The sequence below is a fragment of the Acipenser ruthenus genome, chromosome 44, assembly GCF_902713425.1.
Source record: "Acipenser ruthenus chromosome 44, fAciRut3.2 maternal haplotype, whole genome shotgun sequence".
In the NCBI taxonomy this organism is placed as follows: Eukaryota; Metazoa; Chordata; class Actinopteri; order Acipenseriformes; family Acipenseridae; genus Acipenser; species Acipenser ruthenus.
Genome location: NC_081232.1, coordinates 382,282 through 393,354, shown reverse-complemented (window position 1 = coordinate 393,354; position 11,073 = coordinate 382,282). Strand labels below are relative to the sequence as shown.

General features: G+C 42.3%; 1 protein-coding gene across 1 annotated transcript; it reads right to left on the bottom strand.

Moving 5' to 3' along the window:
• Positions 1–244: 244 nt before the first annotated feature.
• LOC117398850 (antigen WC1.1-like) lies at positions 245–9,157 on the bottom strand (the record flags this gene model as incomplete). Its single annotated transcript, XM_059012405.1, has 12 exons — positions 245–1,173; positions 2,053–2,118; positions 2,661–2,729; positions 3,174–3,278; positions 3,672–3,809; positions 4,122–4,445; positions 4,638–4,709; positions 5,097–5,405; positions 5,929–6,237; positions 6,635–6,946; positions 7,377–7,691; positions 8,833–9,157. Coding segments are annotated over 12 exons (2,460 nt in total), but the record flags the coding sequence as incomplete, so codon positions are not given.
• Positions 9,158–11,073: the final 1,916 nt, after the last annotated feature.

The following is an 11,073-nucleotide window of genomic DNA, read 5'->3' as shown; positions in this document are numbered from 1 at the left end:
TTTCTGCACCTCACCCTTGTGGTCTTGAAAAGCTACTCTATTTATACACTCATTCAGCATGATGCTATTAAAAGAGATCCCCTCAAACCCTCTGCTGTATTTATAATCACTAGCAGGAGTACATTCAGACAGCTTCCTGATTCGGAGGTGCATCACATGGTGTCAGTGCTTGACAGCACTGTATATCTGGCATTGGTGAATAGCAAGAGGAAATCGAGAACGCAGACTTCATGAATAAGTGAGAGAAACAGACTTTATTGGCATTAAAAAGAAATACATTCAAAAGATTCTGATTTGCAAAACACCAACAAAAAACTAGAGCGATGCATAAATGATTAGCATAACGACTGCAAAAACTAAGCATAAAAACTTAGGTTAAAATAAGACATTCAGCGCAGTATAAGATATAGTATTCCAGCACAAGCAGACAAGTCAGCACTGTGCAGGTCCACTATGTGGCATAAGCAGCACAAATAAGGTTCATCTGGAGTTGTTGTTAAAGTTACATTCATTTGAACAGTATCAGCATTGTGTCTCTGATTCTACCAGTACCATAATATACAGTGTATGGACTGCAGATTATATACAGATCAAATACACAAGACTGAACTCTGCAACAGATTAGTCAGCATTTCAGTGTACAGATGTGCTGAGACCACTGTAGACTAATACCAAAGTCAAACAGAACTCGCACTTACAAACTACTGCAGTACCTTCAGTTCAGTGAACACTAACTTCAATCTTGCTTTGATGACCTCGCTGGGTTCTGCATTTAAATCACGGGAATAATAACCTAAAACAAACTGGACCAGTGTTTCCAGCATCCACTCCCATTCCGCAGACTGGAGCGTTACACACCATAAAGGAGTGCAATACTTCAAATAAAGAAAAGGCTGTGTTCTGAGTATGATGCTCATCTGTGTGCTTTGTAATAAGAGAACACATTGTGTGCTGGGTGTATCTCTTGTGTTTGCACCGTTTCTCTTTGCAGTTGTCTTGTCCGAATGGTTTGTACAATAAGAGACCCCCCAAACACACACACCATGTCTTAACAGCGTCACTCCCTCTCTGTTTCCTCAAGGCTTGCAGACTCATTGTAGAGATCATCATAGACAGTATCTTCAGGGGCGGGGGGTTCTGCAGTGGGTAGAACAGCCAGGGCATTCTCCGAACCTGCCAGAGACAGTGTCATGGAATTATTTATGTACCTTTATTAATCAGGAGAGACCAGTTGAGATGAAAAGCTCTTTCCCAATGCTTAGTGTAATGTGCGAACACCATCAGGACGCTCAGAAGCTGTAAACGCTGAGAGTCCAAAGAGTATGAAATCCCATTAGTAATTATACACTGAATAGGTGTCAGTACTTATTATCAATACTGGATTGTTAAGTGTTATTTTGTACTTGTGATACAGCAGTGTGAAAATGTATTAGAACATCCCAGTGCTAATGTTGTTTTGATTTGTCGTGCATATGAAATGAAACCACTGGAAATGAAAATCTTGAAAATGGGCAAAATAGGCAAGTTAGCGATTGTTTAATTTAAATTGATGACTTTAATAGGCCATACCTGCGATTCATTTCAGATAGCAAGAGAAAAGGATCACACAGCCGCAGATGATAAAATGGATGAGAGTTTTTAGAAGTTGTTTAAGATGCCAAATTATTCACAAAGCGGTCTAACATTTTCACACGAGTGCCTATTGCTCTTATATTCTCACCCCCAGAGGTTTCCATGCAGGTTGGTATATAAAGGATATACATGACACATCTGGAGGTGTTCTAGTAAAGCTGCACACTGCTGTATATTGCCATTGTTAAAAATAAAGGATTTAGGAGTGAGAAACCTACAGAAAAGCAGTGTGGTTATGTTTGTTTCTAAGTGGATATTGGTGGAGGAAGGGAAGTTTGATAGTGAAGTATGTGTAAACTTGGTGCATTACTTTCAACAGTTAAATGTGTAGATTTCATATTGACAATAGCTGTCTAATCAGATTGCAAGGAAGTCTATGCTGCATGTCTGTGGGACGGATTAGCTCAGCGTGTCTCTCACCTGCCATTGAGTTCCCATCACTGTACCCTATATCATCATACGGCAGGTTACCAGAAGGCAGGCTGCCTGCAAAGAGACATCAATGATACCTGGATTAGCAGAATGTCTGGACAGAAGTGGTGTGCAGGATTGAGATACACAAACATGCATGGAGGATCAAATGAAATTTAGAAAATGGATCAGAGATTTCCTTTAACCTGATTGGTCAATATGAGGTCCCTAATCTCTGGTAAATGACTTTGAATGTCATCATTTAAAGCATATTTCATCTCTGTTCCAATTCAATCCACCAGGAAATATGTCTCTGGGTTGAATGATAAGTTGTAGAAATCAAACAACTGGATGCAGACTGATTACTTTCAGCATAACATAATAATAACACAGGCACTGTGCTCTCTTCTCTAACAAAGCCAGGAGGATTGGAATACACTTTATGAAGACACACTGTGAACAAGTTACTGAACAAACAGCACCATCAGCATTAACACGCACAGAAGTCAATGTACCACAAGATTGTTTGATTCTGTCTTTTTCATTTTTACAAAATGAAGGTGGAGTTTTCAAACATCGCCTGCTTCAATTGTATATATATATTTCTCCTGACTTACCTGCAGCGTGGCTTCCTGCTGTATCGTCCACATCATCATAGGGCAGATCATCATCCGCAAGGAAACTCCCTGGAAAGAAGAGGGATTGGTTCAGCCGCATCCACAACAGCAAATCAGAACAAGAAAAGACTGGGAACTAGAAAAGGCCATTCAGCCCATCAAGGCTCGTCCCTTGTTAGCACACCATTCACCCCTACTGGGGGGGGGGGGGGGGGCTCATTTAAAAGCACAAAATCTAGTCTTTAAGTGTTTTAGATCAGACTAAATAAACATCCAGGATGAAATCCCTTAACATTTCCCACTGTAACCAAAGGTTTTTAAATAAACAGTTCAATTCAATGACAAACATTATACGAATACAATGATTCAGTGATTGCCAGGGGTGGGTAACAGCATGTTTCAATCCAACTGTTTGAATGGAGTTCCCTCTTGTGAATGTAGAAATGCAGTCCTGTCCATACCTGACAGGTTATCACTTGAGCCTAACATCCCCCTCTCCCCCTCCGTACTCACCACTCCCGTGGGAGCTGCAGATTCCCTGCCTGGCCAGTTTGTACTCAATCTCCTCATAGAGTGGCTCATTGAAGTGGGAAGCAGCGAGATTCATCTCAGCAATACCTAGAGTATGCAACCAGAAGTTCATTACAAGAGAGATGCATGGCTTTCTTTCTTTCACCAGTAGCATTAGTAAATCACACATCTTCCATCTTAAGCTTAAAAATAATTAGCTCCTCTGCAACTTAGGGAATGTGTTCTTCTCTCTTCCTGCATAGAACCTAGTCTCCCATGGGGAGGGGTATTTGTGTTAAACGAGTCTCATTTAATTTAACAGAGCTTTCAGTAACCTCTCTATTGTGGGAGAGAGCAGTGGTATGTTTTAAATTAAACACATACAGCACATGAAGTAGACACACATTCCTTCTTGTCCAAACCCCTTTAGAATCCTGCAGGGATGTTCTGTGCACGGGGTGACGTCTGTACTTGCATGCAATTCTATAACATCTTGAATACCTCTCCTCAGCAGCCTGTTCTTCACTAGCTGTCCTCCAAAGAGGATGAAGACCACAAACAGCAGAGCTCCCAGTATGATGCAGGCAACCACTGGAAAGGACTGGTCACTCGGAGGAATCTGCCTGGGCTTGGGGGGACCTGATTGAGAGGGGGAGTAAGCAGTTAAAGGCTGTGTGCTAATGTAGGAGAGTCTCTCTCAATGCCTAGGGAGCACACAAAGTCACTTGCTATGTGTGCTTTCTGCTGTGTAAAAAAAAACAACACATATTTTCAGTAATAAGCACATACATCTCACGTGATTGCTGTTTACACTCTTACTGTAAATGAATATTAAAAATGCCATCTGGGTAACTAATTAGAAACCACTGAGTGTGTGCTCAGATTCCCATCTCTTGCTGCTCTCCAGCTCACCAGCAGTTGCTGAATCAAGAAAACGCAGCGACACATTACCTGAATCCCCTGCACAGATAACCCCTGCATCCTCCTTGTGTTTGCAGTCGCTGTGTCCCAGAAGAGAGTGCCGGCAGTCCCATAGATGGAGCTCGCTGCCCCTGCAGTTCACCTCGTCCAGCCAGATGGTGCCAACCCCTTCTCCAAACTCAGCCTCTGCCACTGGACTCACCGCTGCCCCACAGCCCAGCTGCCTGCACACAACCTGGGCATCCTTCAGGTCCCAGGAGTCATCGCAGACTGTCCCCCAGGAGCCCCCGTACTGCAGCTCCACCCGTCCAGAACAGCGACTGGAGCCTCCAGCCAGCCGCAGTGCTGCTGGCTCTGCAATGCAACAGGGAAACTGCAGTGTACTGATATAGAAACACTGATATACTGTCAGTGAAAGTGTGGTGTACTGATATAGAAACACCGATATACTGTCAGTGAAAGTGTAGAGTACTGATATGCTTGCGTTTCAAAGTCTTTTCAGCTCAGGATGGCTGTAATTGAAGATTTCTGACACTGTGAACTTACCAAAGCAGAGCTCTTGGGTGGGGTCTTCGGTACAAGTTTTTGAGCTGTTGGTTGTAGTTTTTTCCCGTTTACCTGTTCAAAACAAAGAACAATCGTGCACATTCTTTGAGTTCATTCTGCGGAAAATATTTGTAAAATGCAATACTTCCTTATTGGAAGATGGACATTTAAAGTTAGGAGAATCTTCATCATGTCAGAGTTACAGTTCAATGCGCATCTATAGATTGTGTGCAACAGGGACAGCAATAAGACTCCTATTGCATAGCAGTTTCACCCGTTCCAGGTTTTACTATGAGTTTGGTTAGCCCCAGTGTATAGGTAACAACCTCAGGCATGTCTGTCTAGTAAAACCAGGAATGGATCAAACTGCTGTGACATGGGAGCCTTATTGCTATCCCTGCTGCAATCATCTGCACTATAAAAAGGACGTCTTTTAAATGGACAGAAGGAAGACTTTACCTGAGCAAACAATGTCCACCACATCCCCGTCCTCACAGTCCTCCGGCCCCCAAGGCGATGAAGAACACTGCCACAGTGAGGTGTCGTGCTTTTTGCATTGAATATTATCAAGCCATTTGAGACCAGGGCTCTTTTCAGACCGAGTTTTAATAGATCCGCTCTCTCCGCAGTTCAGCTGGAGACACATGACTGTAGCAGTGATCCCTTCCATCCCATTGCCGCAGACAATACCCCAGGTACCGTTGTAAAAAACCTCTGGTCGTCCAGCACAGTCGAACTGGGGACTAACCAGTCTAAGCTGCTTGAACCCTGTTGACAAACAATGGAGAAATGTCAGCCTGACAATGCGTACTGCAGACTCAAATGAAACTCTCACATGAATGAATAGGTTTGAACAGCTTCACTTGATAGATAACATAGTTTCCAAAAATGGCACATGCCCCATAGAAAAAACATCCCTAATTATGCAAAAACTGGAAATAAATTAAATACATCTGGGCAGAGGTTAAATATATGAAAACATAATATGTTTTCTTGGTGCACAGTTGCCCCCTTTGGCAATCAGTGATTTTGGAGCCCTGAACACAGCCCTGCTCAGTCCACACTGGTTAAGCTGTAGTGATAGTTTGTTACTGCAGCCCTGAACACAGCCCTGCTCAGTCCACACTGGTTAAGCTGTAGTGATAGTTTGTTACTGCAGCCCTGAACACAGCCCTGCTCAGTCAATACTGGTTAAGCTGTAGTGATAGTGTGTTACTGCAGCCCTGAACACAGCCCTGCTCAGTCCACACTGGTTAAGCTGCAGTGAGAGTGTGTTACTGCAGCCCTGTACCTGAACACATGACCCCCGCATCCTCCTTGTGTTGGCAGTCGTGTTGCCCCCACCCTCCCGAGGCACACTCCCACAGAGCTGATTCGTTCCCCTGACAGCGCAGCTCGTCCAGCCAGATGGGTCCGGTTCCCTGTCCGAAGAAGGCTGTGGCATTGAGGGCCGCCCCGCACTGGAGCTGCTTGCACACCACCTCCGCGTCTGCCAGGTCCCAGGAGTCATCGCAGACCGTCCCCCAGGAGCCGCTGTGATAAACCTCCACCCTCCCAGCACAGTCACCTCCTCCCCCAACCAGCCTGAGAGCCATGTGATCTGGAGGGGAAGAATCAGTCAGGCATCTAGAATCAGACTCAGGCATCTAGAATCACTGTCAGGCATCTAGAATCAGACTCAAGCATCTAAAATCAGTTCAAAGCAGCACAGTAATACAGCCTCAGAGCTATGTGAGTGACTATTGGAATTTGTTGAGCCATTCATCTCGTTTGTTGGTCTCTTGGTACTGTATGTGAAGGGAGGGATCAGATAAGTGAGCGCTGACTATGTGAGTGCGTTTAAACTAAGACTTGAAGTACCATGAAGTGGCATTAAAATGCTAAACTTCACAAGAGACCTAAAGCACAACCAATGTGAAATGAAAACAGCAAGTCAAAACGGATTCAGTACATATGCAATGTTATTCACCCTCTATGCTGTGCTGTGTTGTACTCACCAGAGCAGAGCACGGTCGCACTGTTATTGGTGTTGCAGGGGACTGGCTGTGGATGGCTGCAGTTCCTCAGGTGGGTCTCGTTCCCGCTGCAGTGGATACCTGTGAGACACACGCCACTGTGATCCCTCCCGTATCGAGAGGCGTTAGAGGCTGAGACCACAGAGCCGCAGCCCAGCTCTCTGCACACCACCGAGGCCTCTGTGCTGCTCCAGGAGTCGAGGAGAACTCTCCCCCACGTCTTGTTGTAGTAAACTTCCACCCAGCCTTCACAGTGCCCTGATCCACCAAGCAGCCTGACTGCACCTGCGTGAGCTGGAGCAAGGAACCAGAGATACAATCACACAGTGTGGAGCTGATACATGAACTGGGCAGGTACAATAATCACACAATGTGGAGCTGATACATGAACTGGGCAGGTACAATAATCATATAATGTAAAACTAGTACATACCTGATCAGATACAAGGATACAAGAATACTGTAATTTTAGCTGTCTATGTCCTATTAAACTAGTTATATGAGAGAATAAAATACAATATCTATATTCAGCTACATCTCTCTCTTTCTCTCTCTCTCTCTATATATATATATATATGTGTGTGTATTTATTTATTTATTTATTTTGTATGCATCTGATTACATTTTTTTCAGGGCAACTAAAGGAGAGCACTGGTTCCATGTAAAGGGTTATAAAGGAATGCATTCAATTGTAATCTTTGCTAAAGCAATAACTACGACTGACCTTCACAGATAACTCCTGCATCACTACGATCAGCACATGTACTGCGTCCCTGTGTAGAGATGGGACACTTCCATAACTCAGTCTCGGTGCCTTCACAGTCGAATATATCGGTCAGTACAGGACCACTGCCTTCCCCAAACTGACCCTGTCCTGGGGCAGTAACAGCATACCCACAATCCAGCTGCTGGCAGAGAACTGTGGAGTCCCTCAAGTCCCAGTTATGATCACAGACTGTGCCCCATTGGCTGTCGTACTTCAGCTCCACTCGACCAGAACACCGGTCACTGCCATTGACCAGCCTGGCCTCAGTGTATCCTGCATGAAGGACAGGGGTATGAACGGGGTACAGTTGTACAAATAGAAGTTCATTTCATTGTATAAGAGATGTGATGTTGTGATGTTTGGGTGAGAAGATGGGTTCTGGATGATCAAACTTGTCCTCAGGTTAGAGTGTTGTTGTTAGTTTAACTTGATGTACTGGAATTTCCACAGTGATTGATTGGTGTCTCATATGAGATGTATACTATTATTTTCATGTGTATCAATGGAAATCCCAACATAAATCCCAACATAAATTAAATCAAAGAGACTTAAAAGGTAAGTCTGTATTGTATTCTATTTTGTCTGCTGTACAAACTAAAATAAGCATATATTATTTTTCTAATAATTAATATACTACTATGGGAGATAATAGTACCATGCATGTAAATTGTATTGCTAGACTGAGTATGTTCCATCAGCATGCTAGGTTATGCTTTATAACGTACAGTTATGTGCAAATGTATTAGAACACATCAAGACTTGTCATTTACATCCTTTATATACCTACCTGCATGAAAACCTCTGGGGGTGAGAATTTCAATTTGCGGTCAGCAATCAGTGATATCAAAACAATAGGCACTCTGGTGTGAAAATGTTAGACCGCTTTGTGCTTTAATTAGTCATCCAAACTAAAAAGTCTCAAACAATGTACTTTCTCTTCCGACTTTTAATCAATTGCATGTGTGGTCTACTAAAGTCATCAGTTAAATTAGACAATCACTAATTTGCCTATTTTGACAATTTTCCAGTATTTTCAGTTCCAGTGGTGTGATTTCGTATGCACAACCAATCAAAACTAGAGAAGCAATGGGGTGTCCTAATACATGTGCACACCACTCTGCATCACATGCACAGTTCTTACTGTGCTCCAGGTAAAACCTGGACTGGATCACACAGACATTCAGGAGTTGGCTTTTGTTATATAGCATCCATACAGGAAAAATAAAATATACCTGCGTTATTTTTTTTTAAAAAATATTGGTTAATATTCAGCCGAGTCTGAACTCAGGATGGTCCCTGGTGGATCTGTAATTATTCTTGCTTATTTGTGTGAAATGGAAATAAATAGCTGAGGCATTTGCATGCCTGTGAAGCACACTAACAAGAATTTTTAAAAAGCATTCATAATGCCTACCAGAACAGACGATGCTCACGTCGTGTGCATGTGTGCAGTTTTGCTGCTCAGTCTCTGCGGTTTGGCAGTAGGCTAGGTTTTCTTCATTACCCTGGCACAGGATCTCGTTTGTCCATATCGGGGTTGTACTGTCTCCAGGGCCAGCACCAGACAACACAGCTTTGGAAATGCCACACTCCAGTTCTCTACAGACAACATCTGCATCTCTGGAGTCAAAAGACTTGGAACACACTGTGCTGTAGACTCCAACGCGGCTCACTTCCACACGGCCTTGGCATACTGCACCAATTATCTTAGCTGTTTTCCCTGGTGAAATACATGGAGCTCATCAAGCTGTGCAGAGTTTTTAAGGTGCTTGTATTGGTTTACTATTGCTGGGACATTCCCCATATGTCAATGACAGTATGGAGCCTTTCACAAAGCTTTAACTCAAAACAGTCTGTTTTATGAATTCAATAAAATGTTAGGTACTGGTAAATAAGCCAACAACATTATATTGAACATGATACTTATCAACAGCAAACTCATTACTATGTTTCCTGTGTTGAACAGAAACAGAAATGATATATTCAAAATATACATCTCCCCTCTAGAAACATTATTGTTTTATATGCAATATTAACAAGGCAATGTATGCTTCACATATTTACTAATGCATTGCATCTGATGCTTTTTGAAATGTGCAACTTCCTCACTCCACCCTCATCTTTCCCTTGAGGGTATCTCCCTCTGAATCAATACAAGTGTAGAGCACCACACACTGTATCAACATGCAAAAGCACATTTGAACGTGATAGTGTCACGTGGAGAAGGATTACTGGTTTAAAAATGTACAATACAGACACTGATTTCCAGGTTGGGTGCTCTGGGGAGGAAGTATTTTTCGAGTTGTCCCTGCGATATGATGTCATGAATGATATGGAACGCTGTTTATCAAGCCACAATGTACGGGAACACCTCTCCTGGGGTCCATGCCATATCAGAATTAAATTTATTGCCATCCTTTGATTATATATTGCGTTTCTGTGTAAAGAAGTTATGATCTGAATTGCTATAATAGTTTTGTCATTTGTTTTGAATGGTCAGGGTTGTGTTGCTGTATGCTCACTGTCAGGTCCAGGTGTCACACTGATCAGAAATCATTTATTTTCATGTGATGGTTCATTATCAGCTCTGTCACTTACATTGCTTTCTTTCACTGTTCGTTAGTACACGTACCAGCTTTTAGCACGGGTCACTATCTTAAACACAATAAGGATATTCAATGCATTCCAGGGTTAAAACCCTTGATTATCATATTAAAATGTGATTCATTTGAGAGTATATTGTACAATGGATAAACTATTCTTACCCTTGCATTTGACTCGGACATCTTTTTCATGGGTGCAGGCTTTTAAAGCTTCTGGGTCAGATTCACAATCGAGGAAATTAGTCTCTGTTCCCTCACAATTAACCCCACCCAGCAAGATAGGTCCAGAACTGGCTGCAATGTAGGAAGCTGAATCATAAAGGCCACAGCTCAGTTGTTTACAAATAACGTCGCCATTTTATCGGCTTCAGTACAAAGAGTCCCCCACTGCCCGTTCTTAAAGACCTCCACTCTTCCATCACAGCGGTTGTCTTTATCCACCAGCCTCAAGTTGTTTCCACCTTTAAAGAGAATAAAGTAATCAGGGATCGTGCAGCCACACTATAGCATTTCAACACGTACGTCACCTTTCCATCTGCAACATAAACACAGTTTCAAAATGATTCCAGTGCAGTCATGCAGTATCCTGAGACACCTGGCGTATCCTTCATTTGATCTTCATAACTAGGGAGTGCCATGTGTAAAAAAAAGACCTGAATATTTTTTTTTCAACTTTTTTTTTTCCAGATTTAACTTTAATCTTGTACTTTTACCCCAGATTTATAAAAGTTGTGAAAATAAATATTTTTTAATGTGTACATTCACATATAATTTTTAAATCTAGTGACATGATTTAACATTTTGCTAAATATTTAACTGGCCCGCTAAATCTGGAGTTTGTATGCAAATGAGCCCCGTCCCCATTTGTATTTTCACGCGATTTGATTGTCTCTGTAATGCTAATTGGAAAATATGCAAATGTTAGCATTACAAGAGCCAATCAAAACGCTAAATGTTAAATCTTATAACTAGGTTAGATCTGAATGTACACATTTTAAAAAAAATATTTATGTATTTATTTTCACAACATTTATAAATCTGGACAAAAAAAT